At 32.5% G+C, this 27,795-nt stretch overlaps 1 protein-coding gene across 2 annotated transcripts in view; it reads right to left on the minus strand.

The window, feature by feature from the left end:
- LOC111040699 (transcription factor AP-4) overlaps positions 1-27,795 on the minus strand; it is a 34,141-nt gene that overhangs the window by 624 nt on the left and 5,722 nt on the right. The window contains exons 3-6 of one of the 2 annotated variants that reach the window (XM_022324707.1): positions 5,812-5,977; positions 4,990-5,079; positions 467-663; positions 44-391 (exon numbers count right to left, since the gene is read on the minus strand). In XM_022324707.1, coding sequence (XP_022180399.1) covers positions 44-391; positions 467-663; positions 4,990-5,079; positions 5,812-5,977 — 801 coding nt within the window. The remainder of the gene's footprint in view (positions 1-43; positions 392-466; positions 664-4,989; positions 5,080-5,811; positions 5,978-27,795) is intronic. The other variant, XM_022324708.1, reaches the window with a different exon arrangement.

Below are 27,795 nucleotides of genomic sequence, written 5' to 3' on the forward strand. Positions count from 1 at the left end.
TACAGCAATTCAAGTTTGAAAGCATGTTCTAAACAAAACTTACCTTCAGCAATTTCTGATTGCTAGTCGCCGCGTGTTTGGTCAGCGCAAGGGGTGCTTCCTGATGATCATCACTAAAAAGGTGATCACCCTCTAGGTGTCTAATCGCTTCGACAATAGTCTCCAAATTTTGTCTGGAGGTACTGGTGAGGTAAACACGCGCGGACGGCAGTACTTGCTGCTGCTGTGGAACTGGCTCTTCTTTGACTGGATTCAATCGATCATCTTCAGGTGCATCGGTGATCTCAGTCTTAACCAGTGGAATATCTTCTTCTGGCTCTCGCTGGATTACCAGATTGTCAGACTCGTTCACTTCGATAATCTCCATACCAGCTTCCTCGCCAACCACACACTGGAATATAAAAAAAATTGTTTTGTTAAATGAATTTCTTAAAAGACAACAACTAAAATTGAATGATCATCTTACCGTGTTTGTATTATGATGGTATTGGATGGTAGTCTGGGTGTTGTCTGTGGTAGATTTTGGGTCCACAAACACTTCGCCTAAACGGGCTGAATACACTTTCACTTGCTCTTCTAACTCTACACGTAAACTTTGCTCTCGTTCTAATTGAGCTCTTAATTCGGCTACCTCGTCGATCATCAGTCCTCCGTCTTCTAAACCTTAAAATATAAATTGTTATTAATAAACAAACGTCAAACAAGGTAAAACATCAACTAGATTGTTTGTATAATTTCTTGTTTTTTACAGCAAACGCCTCCGTTAATGCGCATTTTTACTTATTACGTAATATACATTATTTAAGGACCAGAAGTGTTAAAGTAAACAAACTAATCAGGAAAAAAATGTTCGTCCAGATAATTTATAAAATATATCAACTATATTCTGCGTTTGCATCAATGAAAGATAATGAATCACAGATTAATTGGCTGTTACAAACTTGTACTAGCATATAGGTCAATACAATTGATCCAATCAAAGGTTTTTATCTTCTTTGATGGTTAAATAATAAATAAAAACTAACAGAAGTGTTTCGAACTAAGATGAAGAATTAAACTATAGAAATTCCTTGAAACCTACCATTAGTCATTTGGATAGTTAGGTACCTATCTGAAATGCAAGTGAAATATTTTTATCAATCTCCAAATCATTGCATACAAAAAGACGATTTTGAGCGTAGACATAGTGTGTCACACGTATCAGCATCTATTTATTACAAATTATATTACAACCTAATTTATTTTTCTATTAGAAATATAAAAGGTTACACTAATTTAAAATAATCGAATGTATTATTAATTATTATTTACTCTTGAGTCAATACTTTTGTACTGTAAAACGGCGTGGTTACTTGTAGATAAATTAAAATTAGTGTAAATAATATTGATTGTAAGCTGTAAAATTAAAAATCCTATGCATTTTTAACTACAAAATAATTTGCAAATTGTTAAGATTTTGTCAAAATTTGAAATTCGAACAGAAATAAAAAATTCTGCATGTGTATTTTCAATATAAAAAACCATGTAGAACGTCATATTTTCAAGTTATATGATTTAGAATAAAAATCAGTCTTGACTTATTTTTTTTTTTTTTTTGAAATATTGTAAATATTCTCTTGTTTTTTAGTTTTTCCTGATTATTTTGGAGGATTCCGAGAATTTTTTACTTTTGACAACCTCTTTCCACCTACGCCAACGTTCAAACTAGCTAGATCCTTAAAAAAACACTTTATTATAAAACCGTATATGGCGTCTCTCAGAAACTAAAAATAATATTATTTTAACATATCATATTAACTTATTCGTAGATTTTCATAAAGGAAACATTTATGCTGACTTCCAAAAGAATATTACAAACAAACAAAAATGTATAAAATGTCTTGTCATGTGTCACTGAACCATGTTATGGAATATGGATTCACTATAAGAGCTATACATATAAATAATAACACGCGTAATTTAGTTCGAAATATTTAACTTAAAAATGTAATCTAATCGCTTTGTAAGCAATTATTTAAATGCACCAACATCAACTTCCTAGTTCCCGTTATTATGTGTCATAAATCAAAATGTACCACACATAATATTATTATACATAAACATTAAACAATCGTAACCCAGACGTATAAAACAGAATAAGTACAATAAACCACGTTAAAAAAAAATGTATATATAAGTACACAACGCAATTTAATAGTTATTTAAGACACCCCCTTTATTTTAATGTACTCGCTATATTTGCAGTTTATTTAGTAATAGTAAGAAGTGATTTTGAATATTATCACTCTAAATTTAACACAGAAAAATATGATGGTTTTGTTTAACTGTACACAAAAACGTATAACTATTTTAAACAATAACCATTTATCATGGCAACATTATTTACATATTTTGATAACTGTTTGAATTTTAAATGATTCGTAACTTGGTAAGATGAATTAATTTGAATTTACTTTATACTTATTGTAACTGTATTATTTTAAACCTAATTAGGTATACGACACAAAATAGGAATTGTGTACAAAATCTAGAAAAATGATTAATGTTTACAAGATAGATCAAAATGCTAAGACACAAACGCATATTATCATCACAAATAATGCCTATTATAGTTCTACTGTCTGTTAAACATATTCTCACAGAACACAGAGTGGCAGAGGATAGGTATAATCTCTGATAGCTTGAACCCAAACAATACCTTAGTACATTGGTTTGAACTCAAGTTCATATCAAACAACTATATTTTATGTTTTTCCATATGGGTCACAACTTCGCAGATTAATGTAATACGTATGTGTTAATATAATTATATTATGAGTCGTACATTTGAACCGATTAGTAATTATAAAAAGTATGGTATATTTGTAATTATATGATCAGTCATCAATGGCCAACATTGTTAAGGCAAAAAAAATATTGTAGGTTAAAGACGATATTAAGCTAGATACACCTCGATAATAACAACCTTTTCATTTTAATTTAATTGTAAAATCAAGCAATTTTACTATACTCAGTCACTAAATTTAACGATTTTCGTGTATGAAAGACTTGTAGGTCGAAATAATTAAACATTTATATTATGTAGGTATGTATTTGTTTTATGTTAAGAGTTAAACAATGAAAACAATTTTTTATTAAAAAATATTAACTCATACTTTTCTGTTTGAAACATTAGAAGTATAATCTACCTCAATAAGTCGTTATTAATATTTGATAAATAGGCAAGCATATTGAGTGTAGTACATATTCGTAGAACTACGCGTTAGTCATTACTTATATTTTATACTTTGATATCGAATTGTAACTAAACAGTATAGGAGTATAAAAAAAAGAGATAATTACAACAAACTATATTATCCTATATTATAATATCTATATTATCGTAAAATTTTTAATGTATTATCAGAAAACACAATACTAATTTTTCAAAATAAATTGAAAAAAGAATACCAAATACTTAAACTATTTTCAACCATATTTCGTTGTTTAATAATAATTTTGGGTTATGTGCAAGTTTTCAATAATTATTGTTAACAGCTGCAGCTGCACGCGAGTTCTTTTATTTACAACACTGCGTACACAGCAATGCCGGACATCTTTACACAACGGCCGTTACTGTTCAAACAAATTCGAATGTATCCATTTTTTTATAACAGCGAGTTACTATATTTAAATGTATTCCAATATTGTATGAAACATCATAATTTGCTCGGCGCAGAGCACAAGACAAAACGAATATTCCGGAAAAAACCATACATACATAACGTCGAAAAGAAAAACGCCAACCGATCGGACACGAGATACAAATATACAATAAATAGACATAATATAATTCACCTACCCAGACAACGGAGACACGCTAAGCGCATCTGCCCCGTTAGTCGTTGTTATAATATCAGAACGGCGGCGGCGGCGACATGACATAATATTATATCATTACAGGGGCGGTTCTTGACAAGTCCTTAAGGATGGGGAGGGAGAAAACATTTTGCGTACACACATAACATCCCGCTTTTTTCCGTAGATAGGTGCATGAGAAGTAATTTCATGTGCTACACAATTCATACCTATATTATACATTATGAAATCATTTTTATTTATGTTTTGACGACTATGGTGGATAATAGAGCTACTACGTATTTACACATAGAACCGTCACTGTACTATTATGGTGACAGCGGAAGGGGCGGGGTTACGAGAACGTTGCAAGTACGAAGGCGGACATCGTTGATGGATGAGTGGGGAAAGGTAACTCAAAAAAAACTACTAAATTCCCCAGTCATCGATTTTGTGAACTATTATCACAATAACAATGAGAAAAACCAAACCAAATATTATTTTCCAATTAGTAGGATGTATATTTATATTATTGACTGGCCAATTATTAAAATAACGAGATCCCCGATAATAATACTACCTATAAATATCCGTTTATCTAGAATATCGTCAATCAGATCACATAGTAATATCAAAATAGTGACATCTAGATTTATATCAGGGTTGCATAGTTGCATCTTACACCACCAGACACCAGTTACTACCAAATTTCAAGAAGATAGAATATTTTCGATATACTTATAGATACTAATAGACTTTTGATCATTAGAACAATAATATTATGCAATGTTGCTTATTGGATATACAAAAATATTTTATCCGCCTGTTCGAGTGTATCACTACTGTTGTGTACTTATTAAATTATGAAAATTTTTTCTTCAATTATTTGTGATTTTATTGATTAGTGCTTTGTGATGAATATTATATGAATAAGTGCGTCATTTAACTTTGCATAATACTAGCCAATCTTCTACCACCCCAAAGTTCAACCAAATGTCCGCCCTTTATTTGCGGATGACGACTTAAATTACAGGGGCGGTACGACGATGGTGATAAATGAGGATCGACGATAAATAAGGAGCCTAAGGCGGTAATGACACGAACAGCGCGTTAGGAGATAGGATGCACATAATATATTATAATATTAGGTACCTGATGAGGTGCCGATCACTTGGATATTATCAGGAGATAACGCGCCGCTGCGATGATCACCGTCAACGTTAGTGTTCAAAATCACCACACCTATACAAAAACGACAAAAAAAATCATTACAACCATCGCACTCCATCGGGTCACATTAGGAATTTTTGTTTTGTTTCGGGGTTTTATGTATTCCATTATTGTTTTCTCTTTTGACGGATGAATGGAATACACATTACATGAGCACCGTACAGACGCATAGTACCTATACACTGCCTGTAGCCCATCGTCATATACATATAGGTTATAAATTATATAACACGACACGGCGGAAAACGAGGAAAACACAATAATACTCGAGGGGAAAAAACGTAAAATAAAATATAATAACAATAAAAACACCTGGCTCATGCTGTGTCGTAGTGGTCTCCGTCCTTAGCTCACTCTCCCCCTGCCTCAAATAGGTACCCATATAATATTATATACAATAATAATAAGCGAGATCCAACGCACGCTACAAAATAGGGATAATGCCATTTTTCCCGTGTAGAAACCTGCGAGTCCGCCACACTCACATTGCAGAGTATAGTAAACGAGTAAGTGCGTGAGTGCAGCATCTGTATGACGATAATAATATTATACGCAATTTAAACGGCGCGGCGGAAAAGAGAAGAATGTAAAAATATAAACGTAATAACCGGCAGGTGCTGCCACCTTGCCGCGCAGCGGTGACCCTCTCCGCTTCACCGCTCCGCAACGAGACAAAACCGCCCGTCGCGGACTCTCGTCGCTCCCCACCCATCCCACAATGCAGACGCACAGCGACGTACTTACCGGTGGAGTCGTCGATTTTACGTTTCTTGTGCACGCTGGCCGTGCTCAACAGCTCGCCCTCTTGCTTGCTCACTAGCCGCTTCAGCTGACAGTTTTGCGACAGAAGTCTCGTCTTCTCCTGCTCCAGCTGGTATATATAGTCGGCCGTGTGCTGTAAGATTGCAGCCTGTGAAAAAAAATATTACTCATGTAAAAAAATATTTAAGATGAACTATGTAGTTTAACTGATAGTCTCGCACCGTAGTGATCCCTCACTACGCTTGTGTGGTGTGTTGTTGCAACGTTGCGTCATACGTCAAACACATATATTTTAATTTATACCATAATTACAAAATTTGACTTCCAATAAAGATGATTATACATTAAAAAATGGAATGGATGTAATACAATTTTTTCCGGAACTCAATTACCAACGTACCCACTACCTTTTTCCCAGCATCCAATTTACCGAGATACCTAAGGTAATTTAGGACCCAATTTACCAATTCCGACAATTATTATAGTTTATATAAAAATAGATATATAATATTATTATGTTATAATAAGAGTGCTTTAGATGTGGGAAGCAGGGAACTTAGAATCGGTGGATATTACTACTTGCATCCCAGATTTGATTTAACAGGTGTAAGCTGTGTAGTGATCTCTCACTACGCCTTATAAATTACTTGGACTATGCAGTTCCACATTTAGATAAAATAATAAGATAATAGGTTTGTTTGAGGAAAGATTAGTTCGTTTTTGAGTTAGTAATATAAATAATATAATATATTCAATATTGTATTTTAGTATTTATTAACCGTTTAACTTATAAAATGAGTAGACAAAATAAAATATTTCTGCAGTCCAAGAATATGGGGTACTCAAGTTACGACTTGAATCTGGTCATAATTTTACAAGTGACGATGTTAGGGCGTATAGTCCAACTTTCTGTGTATAAGAAAAGCCCTGCCTATAATCTAACATAAGCTTAAACGAATACTGGAAATGAAATTAGAGAGGTGGTGATGTTAGGACGCGACTCAACGACCAAACGAAGTCATGGAAGCTGTGAAGTTAGACTAATTACGATTCAATAGCATATCGGGGCTAGTATTTATAATGCGTCTCGCATTACACGGTAGAGAAAAGGACTTAGCATCAAAGAAGACCAACTCTAATATTAATATGCGTCATACAAGAATACCAACAAGATTAAACATCACATTATCATAATACTATTAAAGCTTTGTTCACGGATCGTATATAACTTTACACTTGCTGCAGATCAATCAAGCGTTCATAATAATATGTACAGTATTAAAATTCAAAAACATTTTTGAATCGTAATGGCGGCGATCACCTGATAGTAATTAATGCTAATATAAAATATACAATAATTATAATACTTGACCGTCACTGGACGCTCAATACGCAGCATTACGTTTTTGATTTTTACAACCAACGGATGGACATGGGTAAGGGTAGAATAATTATTTAAAATGCAACATCAACCTACAGCGAGTGAATTATTCTTTGATATAATATTATATGGGTACACGACTATTAAAATGCATTATAATTAATTACGCACTCCACCACGTTTAAAAATATTCATATATTGAAAAAAATCCAATATAAATTGTATGCACGTAAACACTTAAAACTTCAAAGCTGTCTGGCATGACATATTATTTTTTCATCCCACGTGCGTTTAGCTATTTCAGTCATAAATGGTGGTACTTTAACGTAGTGAGTTTTAAACACACGATTATTAAGTCAAGCGATTTTTAAACAAGAGCTGCATGTTAATATTACATTTTCCGGTCTATAGATTAATTTATTATAAGAGCATAATAGTTGAAGGGTATTTTTCAAGGAGGGGTTTATCGGACATAAAAGACCGCACCCTACAAACATATAAACACACCACACTCAAACGAATAGAGCATTAAACATTTTTTCAAACAAAATTATTTTGACAGCCTGACAACAATATAACGTTAAGAATATATCCTGCTTAGGAAATTCGAAAAAAGTTTAAAAAAAGAAATTCGACTTCAATATTGAAAAATGGCTTTCCGCCGTCAACCGTTAGAAAAGAAAAAAAACGCCTCACCGTTTAGAAAACTGTTATAAAAAGAAAAAAACGCCTATCCGGTTCCTTTCCAACTTAAAGCATTTAAAAAACTACTCGTAATATGCGTAGTACAATATATTATTATTTCATAATATTTTACTATTGCCTTATACGATCTCAAACCGTGTGGGAAAAGAAAACATCGCCGTTCATAGCGTACATCACGTGCATTATAATATTACGATCGCTGGCATCGTTTATAAAATATATAATATAATTACCGTAATAAATAACAGCTGACATTAACAAACACTAATAATATTACCATTAAAGATAACTGATTAGGCAAATTATTCTAAATTATAATTATTATTATCGACAGTGGTATAATTATAATGCAACATAATCGTTGGCAGAGTGCATCGATAACATCACAGTCCGTCATACATTGCACATTTGACCCCGCACCGCGTTCGTTTAAATATCAATAATAATAATAATAATAATTTTTTTCGAGATTTTTTTAACCATACGATTTTCATGTTTTCTTACAATTGTGCACGAAAGTAGTTAAATAATTAAAAGGTAGGCACTTAAACAAAACTATTGGATATTGAATCTACAAGTGAACCCCTATGAGAAAATCCCACGGATAATCGTTTCTATTACCGGCCAGTCATTAAAAATCAAATACGTTAATATTAATTAGAAAAGTATTCATAGTTTGATTTTGTAATTAATAAATTAATTTTTTAGGTCATGTTTTTAATTTATAGTTAGATGGTATAACGATAAAAAATATTTGATTTTGGCCAAATTCCAAAGACGTTGGTTAAAGGAGTTACGTTAAAAATAATAATCTAAAAATGCAGTATATTATTATGCTTTAATTAGCACATGCATGTACAGTGTATATACAATGTGATGTTTATAATAACAATGGATTTATAAATAGATATAGTATTACGTACAATATAATAGAAAATCAATCAAGTCATACTTGCTTTAGTGATAACATGTCTTAATAGTAGACACTGCCAGCAATAAATCATAAGCAGGGCATTTTGATTTCCAAAAATCTATATTATTCACTAATTTTAATTACTCATTAACTCTTAACAGTATAATATATTATATTAATAAATATCATAGTTGTAATATCATCCCTGTACAATTTGCATAAAATCAACTTACGAGGGGGATTGTAATACGTAGCCGTTAAAATATGCACATTATATATTTATAAACGATGTCCTACTCCCTTTGAGGTAACATTTATATTATGTCTCATAATAATTAATAATTAATAATCAATATAAGCTAGGGTACTTAATATTAATAATAACCTGCTTCAGCAGCCTAAATCGTATTTTAATTTTTCTATCAAAATTATATTGTATAAGGTTAATTTCAAAAGAAAACTATACAATTACAGAAAGCTAGAGGAATATTGATGTTTAAATGTATTTTTAATTTCATCATATAATATTATATTATAAATTCGATGTATGTAATTAAAATTGAAAACATTAGTTTAAAAATATTGAATGAAATCACCCAGTAAATAAGTAATCCAATTTTATCGTGATAATTTATAAAAACTTAACTATAGGCCACGTGTTATTATAATTAAAAATTAAAATGTATTATCACAGTGTATTGCCTTTACAAAAAAAATGTACAATAAACATTGTAGAAAAGGCGACTGTCCCAATAATCATAAATATAATAATTCAATTCTATAATTTTACTACAAATTAAATTATTTTTAGTTAAAAAAGTTTATTCAATACTAGTATATATTTCGGGAAAAAACAAGGCAATTTTTTTTTTTTGAGCTTAAAAGGAATTAAATTGGTGAAAAATTGTGTTGGTTACTACAAAATAATTTATTTAACATGCTGTAAAATAAATGTATTGTCGTAACAGTTTTATGAACTAAAATATATTATGTGCTTCCAATGATCCTGCATTACATAAATTATGATAACTAATTTTAATATCATATAATTATTTTATTTTCATTAATTATAGATGTGTAACGTTAGGGTGAACAATAGTAAACCCGAAAGTTACCGACAATAATTTACAAAAATGTACTTACCATGTTTTTTTTACATTTTTTTGTATACGAGAAGCATACAGTTAGGTGTTCGGACCTACACATGGTACGGGCTTTATCGAAAATGGATGATTTTAGAGTACCTAATCGATTTTATAGAGAAAAAACTAAGTAGGTAGGTATAAGAAACATCGTAGGACATAAAAGGAAATTATCAATAGGTATATAATATTTAACAATCCATATTTTTACATTTTGTAATTAATAATTATAAATTTATTAAATTTAATATTTCAATAAATTTTGTTCTATTCGTTGGATTTTTAATTATTGTTATAATTTGTGATTACATAAACGTCACTAAATCCAATATTAAATTGACCCAACATTATCAATAAGTTATCAAGGATACGACTATACGGACTATGGTAAACTATGATATAATATAGCACAAAAATAATGCATATAATCCATTTCAATATTGACGCTGGAGCCTGGGGTTAAGTACAACTAAATATAAAATAATCAAAATAAACAAAACGCATAAATTGCTATGTTTATAATTTTATAAACTTATAAATTATTTGCATGTAATGAATACAATAAACGTAACAAATATAAACGTTATCTTTTCAATTACTTAAAAATGTTTAACCCCATCCCTTCCCATTAGAAAATCATGAAACGATAGATAATAATATACCACACGTATGTACACAATAACATATTTTAATATCATTAACATTATCGGTACCTAGGTATTTACTTTGTTGGCTTGAATTTGTGTGTCGCGTATAGACTTATGTAATAGCACCATGCGCGATAATTTACATAGTTATACAATTTAAAAAATACCTATATAAACACAGGGCAATTGTAAAATTATTACATAACAGTAAACCATTTTCTAAATTATACAGTTTAATTTCAATGCATCGTAAAATTCTATTTATAAAATGAAAATGACACGAATATGTCGAGAGTATAAAAAAAAAATGTTTAAACGAATACAATTTGTACGGTTGAACGATTCACGTTATAAACTTTCACAAGAATTTACAGCTTAAGACTTAAAATCGTAAATAACACAATATTAGATTTATCGTCAGACCGATAGTCTCGCGGCAAGTCGTAAACATGCAAATTAAAAATCAATTATCAACTTTTCGACTGTTGAAATTCCTTAACTCGTTGTTTATACTTTCGGACATTTGAACCACGTCCTGAAGCATATCCAACAACTCAAGATAGTGACACTGCAGAACCAGCAAAACGAATATTTTTCAAATACATAATAAAACTGGTCAGTTAACTCACCATGCATTAGAACTAATTACAATCATCAAACCAATGAAAAGACGTGGAAAACAGATTTTCCAAAAGTTTAAAATTAATTTAGTCAATTTATTAAACAGTGCATATCTTTGGCATATTAACAATTAATTATTACAACATTAATTAGCCCCGATGACTAATTTAAACCTTAAATAATATCGTCAAATCAACACATTTCTCATACATCTATTTATTTTTACTTTAATGAAAGAATGACAACATATTGACATACACATCTGCAGCATAGTATTAAGATAGATTTATTTTTCAGAAATGATCCCGTTTCGTTGTTTTGTTATTAAATTCTTATCAATATTCTTATTTAATCGTAAGTGCAGGGATGATACCTCCTATACGTCGTCATAAAGACGTAGGTACAATCCCCTCTACACTCGATGTGTTATTAATAATAAATCTGCCGTTATCGTTATACATTAATAAAAAAAAATCTCTTTCATGTGCGACTCCGGAAACGGACGCACGAAATCATACGGCGCGTAAAATAATATCGGTTATTAGTTTATTACACACCGCGACGGGCGGACGATACGGGAGGCCCACCCACGTCCGCCCAGCCCGCAACGTTGATCGAACCCGCACTGCACGCTATAAGTGGCTATGTGTATTATATAATATAATCGGATATAATACTTCGATTTGTGTATAAATCAAGACATTTCGATTATGAATATAATAATCGACCATTTCCTAAATCTCGAGTAGAATTTATAATACAATATAATCAAATATATAAAACATCATGATCTGCAATCGAAAACAGAATGATCAGTAATATAAAACATTACTATTTCAAATATTTGTCAATGTTTAGGAGATGACACATCACCTATATGAATGTTAACATATAGTAACAATTTATAAATACCCCAATTTTAATTTCAAAATCTATAGGGTTCATTACATAGTAAATCCGTACTATAATGTAAGTGTTATTTTTTACTTAACTATTTAACTAAAAAGTTTTATCATTACTTTTATTATACGAATAGAAAAATTATGTGGTACTTTTAAATATACCTGATTAGGTAATTCGAAAACATTTAGTTCTTTAACAGATATTTTACATTAAAGCACAAATGAATAAATATTGGGGTATATTGTATGATATGGCCACCGCCAAGGCGAATGAATTCGTGACGTCACGCCCAATGTTTAACATCGACTATAATGTAACTAGAAAATTGAGTAGGTAAACGAAAATTTGCTGTATCGAACGTTTTTAAGACGGAGACAACTACGCACATGGGTAGCATTCTCTAATAAGTCTTATTTTGAGTTTTTTTGTTATTAATAATGTATAGCTATTATAGCTATTTATGTTGTTAACTAATGTTTTGAACTGAAGTTGATACTACAATATGATCATTTTGACAAACGTAAAAACCACATATTTTTAAATAACTTTAAACGAGCTTCTATAGAAAATTGACAAAGAAAAAATTGAATTTATTTTATATCTTAAGTTTCTAAATTAAACAATTAGTTCATGAAGTATAGAAACCTGAAGAATTTAAAACGTATATGTATCAAATGTTGAGTACTTGTAAGTTGAAAGCTCTCGCAAACTTTTTGCACCCGAGTAGTTGCTATACTGCACTGAAACATTTTTTTACGCGGTATAACTTTACCAAGACTTTAAACTTTTACTATAGGGTGACAAACTCTAAACATATTATTATATTAATAAAATTCAATTGATGAAATTTGTAGATCTCGATATAGCCAATTATTTTTATTGAATTTCTGATCAACTGATATTTTACTCATGTGCGTAACCGAGTGAAATGATAAGTAAATGATTTTGATAGTCAGTTCTCGTTTTCCCACAATTTCCATTTTTTCGGTAAATTCAACTCTGTTATTGCGGACAATTGTAAATTCCACCAATTTATAGACAGTCGTTTTTAGGGTTGAATTTATAACATGTAAATTCCACCGATATGCTTTTATGCTACTAGTACTACCACCGATTAAATCTGCGTCAAATTATTTAAAGAAAATATTGTAATCTACAAGGCCAAAAAATTTTAGTAAATAGATCTTCCCGGCAAAACTTTTAAGACGCCAAACATACAAAAAATTTTCAATTTTCTGTATAACGCGCATTTTCAACTCAAAAATCTGCAAGTTACTATGAAATGAAAGAAAATTGCTCTGACTTTTCCATAGAGTACTGCGCCTTTAACTGTATTAAATAATTTTCCCGAACAAATGATTACAAATAGATCACGAATCCAAATGAAACTTACGGAACAGATATTCTAAAAACGAAATGTAAAACCCTGTAGTAGGCACCTAATATAGCCTACCTACATGATATGTGTGTAGAAGAGAATTATTTGTCTGTTGACATACACAACAGCAAGTTTCGTTAGAAGGGCCTGTTTATATTGTTTTGCCTCACAGATCACAAAATCGCTTCTCTAAAACACTATACTTTACGCAGTTCTAACGTGCGCAGGATAACAGAATCTAACTAATAACAGAATCGAGTTAAGTCGCGGTAACCGATAAGTATAAACCGCCGATAGTCGATTGTCATTGTCTTGTAATTTCAACCGAGCGAACATACTTCGATTGTATCGAAAGCATTCGTCTATATTATTATACAGCGCACGAGAAGGCGATATCGATATTATAAATATGACGTCCGCAGTTGTCGGGCGACGGCGGCGGCGGCGGTGGTGCAGATGGCGGTGGCTGCTGAAGAAGAAAAACATACGCACGCAAACAGCTGCAATACGGCGGCGGGACGGAAAAGGTGCCAACGAAAACACAACTACAGCGCCAAAGTCTTCGACCGGGTTGACGAGCGCCGGTAGGGCGTGAGGTGGTACCCCCCCCCCCTCGATCACTCCTCCTCGTTCTCTCGCGCAAACATTCCCGACGAATTATTAATCCTGCAGCGGGTCATAAAAATAGTAAATAATATTAACGCCGAGCACTTGATGGGATTTTTTCCAGGTATTTTTTTACACCGCAAATACTACACGCCGAGTATTAAGTTTCCACAAGCGACGACGACGACGACGACGACAACAACAACAAACGATTACGAAGCATTATTATTATTATTATTGTTGTTGTTGTTGTTGTTGTTGGTATACACGAAGCGTCAAAAGTGGATACCGAGTCTCAGCTTGGCCGTGACGACGACGGACCAATGGGACAACCGACGGCACGCCGCCGATATAATATCGTGTGTACGACGTCCACATCGCTGGCCAGCCGGGTAGCCGTCACCGGCCAGGAGAATCCAAGGCCAACCGGTGAGCGGTGGCGTTCAGGTGAAAGAACTAATGACCTTGAATGCGTGTGCGTCGCGAGCGCGGCCGCCCAATGTCGCTGTACGTCGTCGGAACCGAATTCGTAAATTTACAATGACATTACAACGATTTGGAGAAGAAAAGAGTTAGGACTGGAGTACTAGACCGATCGTTATCACGACGGTTTTAGTGTCGGTTCGGGTGAACAGCGATCGTTTTTGCACGTCGTCGTCTATAGGCTGGCTGTACGCAAAAGTGGGTAGAAACGACGTGCAGTGACGGCGTAAACAACCCTCAAGCAAGCTCCCACCCCTTAGTAGCAGAACGATCCGCGCTTACCGGCAACAATCGATAACAGTACATTGGACTGTTGTTGTTATTATTATTATTGCTGCTGTTGTTATTATTATTGTTATTTTATTATTATTACAATACCGTAGCCACCACCGTCGACCGATTTGGGGGCCGCGTCGCTTTGCTAACGCGAGACCGTAAAAAGTGGAGCTCAGTTCAATAATACCATTTCGGGGGTATTTATTATTTTCCCTCAAAACTAAATGATAATATACTCGTAGCTATTTATTCAAACATACTACGAGAATGTAACAGATAAACACCAAATTACGTAAATATTATGACTTCTGTTAAGCGTATTTTCCAGTTATTTATTATAACCCCGGGGTGTAACTGTTATTTATATTTTATATGCGTACACGTGCAGTAGACAAACCAATTAAAGTTTTTAGCGATATTTTTTTTATAAAAAAATATCCGTTAATATAGCCATGCTTTGCAATCCAACCGTATTCATTTTTCCCAAGCTCAGGCCAAACCTAGAGACTTTTTGCAATAGATTCATAATTAAAATGTGGCACAACACTGCAGACGGAGCCCGATTTTTGATGAGTTAATTTCCTTGAGCTGCTACAACAAATGATAATAACACTTCTATATCACTGAATATATTTCATTAAAATATATTTTCTTTTAACGCTAATTTAAAGTGAATCTATTAAAAAATCAATCTGGGTGATACAAATTCGCAAGAGACGTGCGCCTTTCTACTTGTTAAACAACATAAATACGAGGAAATGTCCGCTTGACAGGAGAGCAATAAGTAAATGTTCTCAACCACGGTGAGGGAGAAATTATTGTCCGACTTCCAAGGCAATCTACGAAACGGAGCTAGGGGTATACAATAAATGTATTTACATAATATATGCAGAACACTCGAGTACGTATGAAAAGCATTTCACACACACACAAACTTCATCAATCACTCATTACACAATCCGTTCGAAATTTACGCACCATACACACACAATAGCATATCACAGTATTATAATATAGTGTGTATACTGTATATACGCACTATTATATTAGGTGTATTACACGACTGATATCGATTTTTGTCAACTCAACACCACCGTGTGGGGCCGCCCGATAATAGAATATTTTCACCACGCACATGTACACAATGTTATTATACTATAATAATAATATTATAATATTATAATACACAATTCACCGGACGACCTCGGAATACCTCCACCCCAGCCCCTCCAATGTCTTCAATGTAGCACGTTTGGATTTTCGACAACGGGCAAAAATTTAACAAGCGTTTAATTTAATACGTCGCGCCACAATATACAACAATAATATTGAGTTACATTACATAATTTTTGTTATAATTTTATTGTTTGTTTTTTTTTAGTATTAGCAGGTCGATCAGCGGTTTTTTAATTTTTCGGGATGCAACATACGCCATAGCAACATTTCGAACATATAACATTTTAACGAAAACAAAACGCATTGTCATTATTACAATATTAGAATTATGGCATGTAGCACTGTGTTGAACACACGAGGTGGCCATGTGTGATGCACGCGAGTGTCAACCGCCCTCGGACCGCCGATGCGATTGTTCACGGTTTACTTCGACCATTAATAATAGTAATAATAAGTTATATATAGTATATGCCCTTGGTGTAACGCCCAATACTATAGGTAGCGTGCATGTTTATTGTTTATATACGACGGTAATACCACGTTATCACTTATCAACACACAACAACGTACTTACGCACGTGGTCACATATTGTCTTGCAGCAGATCGCGGTAGTCGTACATATCAACTACTTAAGAAAATTGCAACATTGAATAGTGTGAGGCATAAATGTCACAATATTATGTAGTCATACTATGCATATAAATGCATAAAGTGCAGTCGTGATGCGTTTGAAATAAAAACAGTCGGATTAAGAACCATTTGAGATCAAGATATTTTCCCGGGAGACGGTAAAATAATAGTCAATAAATGCTTAACATTAATGTACAGACTGAGAGGATATGCGTAACAATATATTAGTATAGAACGTGGACGTCAAATTTTGAAGTGCTGTAACGAACTACAGACAAGTCGCAGAGTACCAAAGAGTGAAATACTTGAATTGTTCAAAAACAAACTGGCGTTTTTCTGGATAGTAGTATATATTACAATAGTACTTACCATAATTTATAATTTAGTTAAACCGTTTCAAACTAAAATTATTTAAAATATTCGGTAAAATATAATATACAATACCATAAAAGGATGAGTAGACAGACTTCCACGAAACCATTCCTCGTAATATCTTACACGGTTCTACACGTGAAACAACACTACGATAAAATAATATGATTTTATTTCTTCGAAATGCGATCAATACATAGTGACCTGGAAATCTGGAATAGTTCGTTATTGATCATCTTCCAGGAATCGAAATACATTCCTCCCCGCCTATTTAGCGTAGTCAAAATGATTCAAACTGTGATTTTAAAAACATTGTTTCCAGCCTCAAACAATGACGAAAACAACAAACAAACTGGCAAGATGCACAATATTATGACAACGAATAGTTAATTAAATATAGCTATATGCTATCCCGACAAAGATTCACAATAATTATAGTCTTATCGCATTAAAAATTCTGTGTTTATACTATAATATAATATTATAATATGCATAAGAAAAATATTAAAATCATGTGTACGATTTGTAAACGAATTACCACTTGAGTATAATCGACTTAACCACACGATGGTTACAGGTAACTTAAAATGGAAAAAAAATAGTTAAGTGGATCGAAATACAGTTCAGACATTCAGACGTGATTGTTATATAATATATTATGGACGTAATAATACCTAATATTTGAGTCAATCGGTCGAATGTTTGCGGTCAGCATTCTGTTTACATAATAAAACATGTTTTGAGAAGCTAGAAAACGATTCATTACATTAAAACAAGCTGTATACAACATAAATTCAAAATTTTAATAAGGAATTAAAATATAACTATAGAAGGAGAATATTAATTACATTAACATTGTTTTTAATGAATTAATTATGTTGATTGTTTTTAACGTGCCTACAGAAAAACCGAGTTCTGAAGTCTACGGAAATTCATATTATTTTATAACTGATCTGCTGTTGAATTACATTGTTCATAAAAAAAATAGGCAAAACTTTATAAGAAAACATTGTTCAAAACTGTAAAAATCGGTACCAATAAAGATAATACATACATTACTTGTACAATAATATCCAGTTATAATAAGTAAATAATATTTTACACACATAATCATTATTTCGGTTATTTATTTTTGCTACACTAAGGAAACAAATTCTGTACTTATTTTAAAACAAGATCAAATAATAGAATAATTTAAATAAGTATGTACCTAGTAACAATTATAATGAAGTAAAGCGTAATTTCTTTTGAAGTATAAAAAAAAAAAATAATGACTTTCTAAAAAACACAAAGTATATGATAAAAGAATAACAGTGTATTTTAAATAACAATAGACTTAATTTTAGAAACAAGACCTTAGTTGTATATTATACATTGAAAATCAAAAGAAATATTCTTTTTATTATCATTATAATAAGTACAATTCCAAAATACATTTCAAACTTGTATTATTATAACTTACAAGGACTGCTTCTTCCATAATTTCATCGGACAAAAATCCAAAATAAAAAATAACGATATAATTGGCAAACTATTAAACTAGGTAAGTATAATAATTAAAAATTACATTTTTAAAGTTTTAACTATAACCAAGAATTGTATTTTTATCATAATAAATTGTATGTCAATAATTAATTCAAAGAATCATTAAACATTATTGTAATTTTAAATAAAAACTAATAGTTTATTGAAACGATAAGGTGTTGATGTAAGATAATGATAGCAGAATGTAGCCAGAATAAAATTGCACAATGAACTTTAACTTATACAAATAAATAACAATTTTTTTTTTAATTTTCAAAAATGATTATTAATTATTTAATTTGTGAATAACAATATTAACAAGGGAATAGAGTAAAATTAAAAGAATCTCGGGAACATTAATGGAAATATTGAACAGGTATTGTTTATGAAAATATGTTTATTATTAATTACTAAAACCACAACAAAATTATAAATATTTTTAAATTAATAATTGAAATTAATCTAATTCCAGTTTAAAATATAATATAACATGGGACATACATAGGTTGTATACTCAATACATAAGTCATTATTTAACTAAAATGTAGTTTTCATAGTATTAGTAATAACTAATAAGTAAAAAGTAATAACTAATAACCTAAGCATGATAAGAAATGTATGTATAGTTAATTGAAAAATATTTTGAACAGGTAAACATATAGCACCTTGTTCAACAATTAAATTTCTGATTTAAGAAATATTTAAACTTTGAATACAATATATATATAAAAATACATAATTATTTTGTACATTGTAATTTATTTTGTGTACCTAATAAAAGCGAAGGAAAACATAAAAACCATATTGTACATTTCTGTAATAATTTTACAACGTGGTAATCAAAAATGCGCAAAAACCAACTACACGGTGAAGCATGAGTTTTTTAATCATGATTTCGGAACAAATATACAGTAAATTCGTATTATGCTTAATGTCAATATCTCGAACTTTTTTCCTCTTCCCTTTAAGATTCATCATGACGAAAATGTACTTTACATACAACAATCAACTATAATTGAAACGAAGGGAAAAAATCATAATACCCTTCAAATAGTTTATGTATAATATGAAGTAAGCAATTCAAAAACGAGTCCTAAAAACAACAAGAGCAAAGACCGGAGACAAATTTTATTTTTTACACGTAGTGAATCAATTATACAGGAAACGTCGCTGCGTAGGATATCTGCAGCAAGTGCGCTTCGTATTATGTAATATATTTGTTATAGAAAACCATTTACCGTAAACTGTATATTATAATATATACCATCGTGCTGTGGAAATGTGGTTTCGAAATATGGAAAGAGTGGATTTAAATGGGTAGATAGTATGCAGGGAATTACGTTGGTTGGACGGCTGGAGGGCGCGGGAGAGACAGACCCCTTTAATTTAATTTTTTTTTCAATTTTCATTTATATCCTGGAGATCCGGCGGAAACTCGCGTTACGAATATTAATCATCAATCAAGTAACGACGGAAAAATATGTTTGGCGCACGTGACTCGATCGATCATTCGTTGGTGGCAGCGGGGGCGTCGTCGTAATTAATGAATACCGAAAATGACTTTTTTTATATTTATTTCACCCCCCTCCCCCTTCTCCGGAGAGCACGAGGACCACGCCCTTAAAACAGCCACCGTGAGGGAAAATAGCAGTCGGGTGAGCGGGTGGCGGCGGCGCAGACGGATCAATAAAAACCCTCTAGCCCGTCTCGACGGCGGTTTACTATATCCACACACGCGGCGGTATAACCACGCGTATAATATTGTACGCCACGCGGGTTACACACGACATCGAATCGCGCCGCCGCCGTACAGACCGGCGTATACGCACGCGCCCAAACCAATATAATAATAATAATAATAATAACAATAATACATATACATATATAAATTATAAAACATGTAACTTGGGGATATTGTACGTCAAAGTCTCCTCCACCGTGCCCTATACCTTCACCCCCACTCGTCATCCCTTATTACAACAGCGTGCGTACTCACATATACTATATATATTATTACAGAGGATTGGTGCCACGCCCGAAAGGGACCGACGAAATACTCTAATACGGGTGTTCCGCTGTCGTACGTGACATCCCCGAAAACGTAAACACTGCTCTCTTGCAGAGGGACGAGACTTTAACGTGTCCACATGTTGAATTCATGCGATAATCGTTGACGACTACTAAAAGCTGCTAGTGATATAATCAGCAGCACTTCAGTCAACGAACTTGGCCAGGGTCGAGGATATAAGAGGTTTTATCATGATATATAGCAACTATATAGTTGATAATGAGACGCAGTCGGAAACCGAATACCCGAGCGTTCACCAAGTTCTACTCCCGGGTAATAAGGAGTTAAAATCGTTGGTCAGCATAGAAAATATTTTCTCCAGATTAAATTGTAACTCCCCCAGTAAATATCACCAGGGAGTACAAATTGCCTGTTACATTTTTCTCAATTCGAGCAATGCTCTCAGTAACATCGTTTGTTATGAATTTTAATGTTTGAATAAGTAACGCGTGTGTTACCGATATATAAAAAGGCACGATTTGAAACATGATTGTCCTCAAAAAATGTTACAGCCTCCAAAGTGAACATCATAATGAACATCGATCCAAGAAAACTCGTCGTTTTGTAGGAGTCATCAAAATGTTATTTAAGTATTAAAAATTAAATACTCTGAACACGCATTTGTTACGAGTGTCATGACTTATAACATGATAAAATGCATTTTTGTTGACGAATATGCGCCTGACCCGGATAAAATCAATACAGTTTGAACACAATATTTACCTACCGGAATTTAATATGTGCAGATAGAATATAATATTATTGCTTACTAACAAACGTTTTTCAAATGAAATACTAAATATGATATTACTACAGTTAAATCAAATCATAAATTTAATAAAATAAATTACGAACGAGTAAAGATATCTACCTAATATTATAAAGGTATTATATACGTCCTCATTAAACGAATATAAAGTATAACATTTATAATACTGAAATACATAATATATTATGTAAAAATAACGTTTAAACCTAAAAGCATAATAAAATAGGTATATTCGAAACGATTTCATAAAATGTTATCTACATATTAAAATATACCTAACTCATTATTTTAGTACGCCGACTTAATAATAAAGGTATTTCGAAAATATTCAAACCAGAGACAAGAATGTGCATCAATAAAATCTATAAAAAAAAGTACTAAACCTTAAAATTAATAAAGATTTTAGGTATCAGTTAACTAACTATAGTTCGAGTTAAGCGAAATAAATTCGGTGTAGAAATAGCTAGATAAAGTAAGTACCTATATTGAATATTTGGGTATAACAAAAATTATATACCTATAATAAATGTTTTCATTTTTCAACTGAAAACAGGTTTTAAATATAAAATATTTATTTAACCAGTTCACTTGTAGTGGTTATAGAAGTTACAAATTTTTATCTAATTTTTGATATCTTAAGTTTAAACTATATTTAAAAATGAAACAAGCCTTATAGTTGATCTGTATCATTATCATATATTATACAAAAGGTATTATGGTTTCACTCATTTACTGGTAATTTACAAAAAATACATTTAGATTCCAAAAAATTGTACAACGGAAATATATTGTTAAATCAGAATTTTAAGAAAATATGAAAAGTTATTTCTTAAGTGTAAAATGTTTTTTTTAAGGTAGATGACAACTCTTTAATGTGAAAAAAGTTATACGGCTTATAAGTAGGTAATTAATTTTATTTAGTCTGACGAGAATATTATTGCTGCTAATCATATTTTCAAAATGTCCAATATTAAATTTTACAATTATTAAAGTGCATCACAGAATTTTCTAATAGGGAAAAGAGTTTAACCTTTTTAAATTAAATAGTCTAAAATTAATGTTAAATCGTTCATAGCAACATTTAATGAGAAATAATTTACAAATTGTTCAAAATTATGCAATGAGCATTATTTGCTTTCTCCCTCTCTGACCCACGCACAACATATTAAATTGGCGTACAGCAGAACCAAATATGTGTGCTTATATCATCTTAATGTTTCTATTTATATACTGTATATCATTATTACTCTTCACTTTGACTGATTGAAATAGATTATTCCATCAAAACTAAGTCATTGATAAAAGTATTTAAGAGGTAATATATGTAGCATATATTATAGTAATAAGTAACGACTTGTTTCAACAAGTAATATTTTACACATAAAAATACGTAGTTAACTAGTTTTAGTTTTTACATTTTTTTAAGACAAAAAACACAATCAGTTACAACAATGACGGATATTTCGGGGAGATGTGTGAAAGAATAACCTAAACAAAATTGTTTTAACTTCAGAAAGAAGTATTATTGTTGTAGCAGAAACATGTCTAGAAAAGTCGATTGTTTTATAATGGATATGAAAACTTATCTAATCACAATAGGTGAACTTCAAAAGTTCTCTTATTTAAACATATTCAGAAAATATATATATACCTAGTGCTTAGAGCCTATAAATATATAATTTACCTAAAATGTTCTAAAAGAGCTCTTATAAAACTTAACAATATTATGTTATTTAAAAGTACATATCACTGGTTACAAAATTTAACTATATACCTAGTACAAGTTTCATCAACGAAAGTGAATTAAATAAATTATTTAACGATAGATTTTTAGTAATTAATAAAAAAGCTCATTTAACATTTAATAGCAGTCACCAATAATAAATTTAACATAATCGTGTTTCTATATTGGAATATATTATATACTTAATTGTGGTTTAGAAAATTCTTGGGTGCAGGTAATAGTAAGGGAAGAAAATAAACTTTACATTTATTTTTCAGTCACTTATGTTAGTCTGCAAAATAAAAACTTGTTTCAAATTTTACTCATAGATGTTAGGCTGAAAAGATTAAAGGATTTCCGAATGAATATGTAGTACTGCATTTATATACCCCGCTCCCCAACAACAAAGTTGTGTTATATATCTGTAAACACTGGTTTTAATACAGTTTATTTGAATTCCTAATCTACTAACAAAAATACATATCAAAATATGTGTGAACAAAAGAAAACAAAATCACAAGATAAATTTCAGATTTAAAAAAATGGAATATTTCGAAAAATCAGGAACTAATAAAATGTATAATATATAATGTATTATATTACTATTCTCGATAGAAATTTTAAAGCGAAAGTCTGACGAATAATTTATAAAACAAATATGGTAGTGCATGTATATACAAGTTGTCTTCGAAAGATAAATATTCATTAGAATATTTTGTCATTTTTAGGTGAATTTATGTCCATATAAGTACTGTCTCTGTACACATTAATATATAAATGTTAAATATTAAATTATGTACCTACATTAAGTATAAGCTTAGACATAACATTTATTAGGATGAAAAAAGGGTAATAAGACACTTGAACTTTGTGAAATAATATTTTAGGGTTTCATAGCGTAGAATTACAACATAAACGAAATGTGGTAAAAAATCCTTTTAAGTCTGTATCTGTTACTCATGCGTAATACGTTTAACACCATATTATGTTTATAATAAAATTATTTATCAACATTAGTTCAAATATTGTATATACCTAGCTATTATATTTACATTCTGATAAGTGGTTGAAATCATCGTTTCATGCACTAACCATAATGATATTGCAGGAAATGTCCAGAGTAATATCAAACTCAACTTTAGAACATGACACGACAGACGACCTAGCTGAAACCTAGGGTAATGGTTAAAATTGCATTAACATTATGTACCATATAATGTTAGCAGTCAATAGTAACATCCATAGTCCATACATAAGAGGGTTATATGATTATGTATAATAATGATTAGTGATTACCATAGTCTAATAAACCACAGACTAGGTCCCTCAAATAACAAAATATATAGAAAAAAACACCCTTTGTCAAAAAGCCAAATAGTGCATTTATGAAAGTAGTACCAGAAATTAATTATGTGTACGAATGATCGTTCCAACAAATAGAAGAATATTTGCTTCTAAATCCAAATCCTATACTAATTAAGAATAATTGACCATGAAAAATACAATACAATTTGATACCTAAACTATTATTACGATGATTGAGGTGTATCTCCCGAAAGAATAGATACGATTTAATGAAATTGTTGTAGGTATACAAATGTTTATTATTCTTAATTATTTACAATTTGGAAAGAAAGGCATTCGAAATCGAACTATAGATATAAATGATTTACAAATTGCAACTTAAAAGTTATATTTACTTTTCTACACTTTTTTCCAAATGAATATTTCATGTGCATATAAAATGTGCGATAAAAAGCTAAACAACCAAGGTTTAAAAAAAAATGAATTGTAATATTTTTTAATGCGTGTGTACACAGTACCAACTACTTAAATAAATAAATACTATGGATATCTTAAGTATGATATTAAATTCATATTTGGATGGCGTAGTCGTAAAAATACCAACTGAACTGAAGGGTTTTCAAAAATCAATTATATACCCCATTTCGGCCATATAATATACATAATATAATGCAATGTCTCGCTCCCCCTCCTTATATTCCACCAGACATTAAAAATTAAATTTTCAAATTAGACGAACCCCGTAAAACAAAATTAAAGCAATAATAAAAGGAGTTTCGAACCTATCGAGTTCAACGATCCAAGAGTCAACAGTGAAAAGCGTGATATCGCAATTTTGGCTATTTAAGGATTCCTCGCGCTGGCCCCGTACTTTATTATTATGATTTATTATCATACAAAAATAGTTGTAGTAAGTACTATACACACGCGACGGACGAGCATAGCCGTACACGTCATACACGCAGCGACGACGGTCGTAAACATGTCATATGTGCGCATGCGCAATAATACGTTATACATACATAACAATATTATAGTACACACCGACACCACCGCCTCCGATGGAATGCGCGCGTATAATACTATATATTATAGGTATGTGTGTATTATAGTTGCCGGTTGACCCGAGGCCCGGTTATCCATATGCGGCAATGCGTTGAATGAAAATCTACCGCGAGCGTCTGAGTCATTTCCTGTCGGTCAATTCCCGCGCGCAACTTTCTCTCCGACCGTATGCCCCTCGGTAAACACGTATAGGTATCGCATGGTACGCATTATTATCTCTAGGTACACGTACGAAGGTACAACACGCAGCGAAAACAAACTGAGACGCGACACGACGTGGAAACCAGTCAGCTGAAGAATGCATTCCGAGAACGCATTCTGCACACTTCATAATATCATAATCTACGGGCCCCGTTATCACGCAGAAAAACATTATTATACACATTACACATTATTATATTATTTCTAGACAAGCTGACTATAATAATTGTATTAATATAATATTATTATTAGAAGTAGTTGTAGACAGTAGTAATAGTAGGAGCAAAAATGAGTAGTAGTAGTAATAGTAGTAGTAGTGGTAGTAGTAGTAGTAGTAGTAATAGTAGTAGTAGTAGTAATAGTAGTAGTAGTAGTAGTAGTAGTAGTAGTAGTAGTAGTAGTACCGTGTAGTGTGCGCGACGATTTTAACCGTTCATTAAAATCTGAAGAGCGCGAACATCGGAGTTTTACCGTAAAGGAAGAAATTGGAGACGCGTTACCACGGTAACCAAACGGGTCACCGGAAATCCGTACGGGGGGGGGGAGGCGAGATGCGTAATTTTTCGAAAAAAACGTTTTGGAAAACGGCGGCGGGCGGGGTCGATACACCCGCCGCAAAACATCATGTCGGGGTGGTGGTAGTAACGACGCTGACGTCACGTACGGGCGCAAGCGTACATTCGGCTGACGTCAGCTCCCGCAGGACGGGATCGATAGCGTCGCGGGGCGTGGGGCATCACCACTGCCACCAAAAGGGTACCCCGCGAGCTTCACGTCGTCACCGATCACGATGTGCCATGTACAGGACGCTGCTTCGAAAAAGCAGTTGTTTCTATTTGTTTGTGTATTTTATTTTTTATCCAATGAAATGATCACCGTGACCATAAAACGGGTTACAGACTCAGACTTACTTTATAGATTCTATTGAAACATAGAACACGTCACCGGATGCCGTAGGTCAGTTGAGGTACACGACTAGCAGCTACGATTGTAATATATTATTATTTAATTATGTTCCCCCGGAATAGTCGTGTATATTTTTTTTTACTACGTGTCATCTATTTTTAGAAACAATACCAGCAGACGCAGGTAAAACGTTAAACCGCTCTCACATTGTATATATTATTATGTTTTATTATAATAAATATATAACGAAACTTCACGCACGCACGACCGGCGCAACGGTGTACTGTTGTAATTATTATGCATTACATAGACTTGGTGTGGGATGGGAGCGCTGTTAATAATGGATGCACCACAGTGGACGAAAAAGTAATGGAGAACTGAAGAACAAGTCAGTTCCGAGAAACTATAGGCGTGAAGGACAACGAGTGCGTTGAACCAACCGACACCGCCGCAGGTACCCGAGACGACGACGGCGGCGGCAATCTTTGCTCGCAGAGTTGTAGCAGACAGCTGCAGTCGCCGTGACTCGTGACCCAAACGCGGGAGGAAAATGGAAATAATATTATTATTTACGTCGTAACATTCTACCCGTACGGCTCCGGCGACCGTCACTATTTACAATACATCTGCGGGGTTTGCCGATCCCCGGCCGGCGTTTGTATATACGCTTGTAGCTGCTGATCCGTCCGAAGTGGTTTTTTTTATTAATATTAAATTTTTTTTTTTATATATATTATTAGAAGTTGGCAACAGTGGTCCGCGAGCTTATGTTCACACCGGTGACGACGGCGGGGGGAGGAGTGGTATATAATTCTATAACCGCCGCATTCATCAGCTGTGGTCTGAACGACGGTTGTGCGGCGGCGGCGGTCTTTGCGTACGAACGACGACGTACTATATTATAATATTATTTAGTCGTCGTACAAAACAGCGTTACGTCGAGAAAAAAAAGAGTGGGAACCTCCGATTGACGCACACACACACACACTAGCACGCCGTGTAATAAACCAAAGGATAAACAGCTGACAGCCCGTTGCTGCGACACCCATATCGTGGCCCCACGAGTCTCGCGTACCACCGCCGTCGACACACACACAACCTACAGAGTTACGTACTTGTAGCGGGTGTGCGGATGTGTGTGTGTGTGTGTGTGTGTGTGTGTGTGTGTAAT

Source organism: Myzus persicae, unplaced genomic scaffold (genome assembly GCF_001856785.1).
Source record: "Myzus persicae strain clone G006 unplaced genomic scaffold, MPER_G0061.0, whole genome shotgun sequence".
NCBI classification, from domain to species: Eukaryota; Metazoa; Arthropoda; class Insecta; order Hemiptera; family Aphididae; genus Myzus; species Myzus persicae.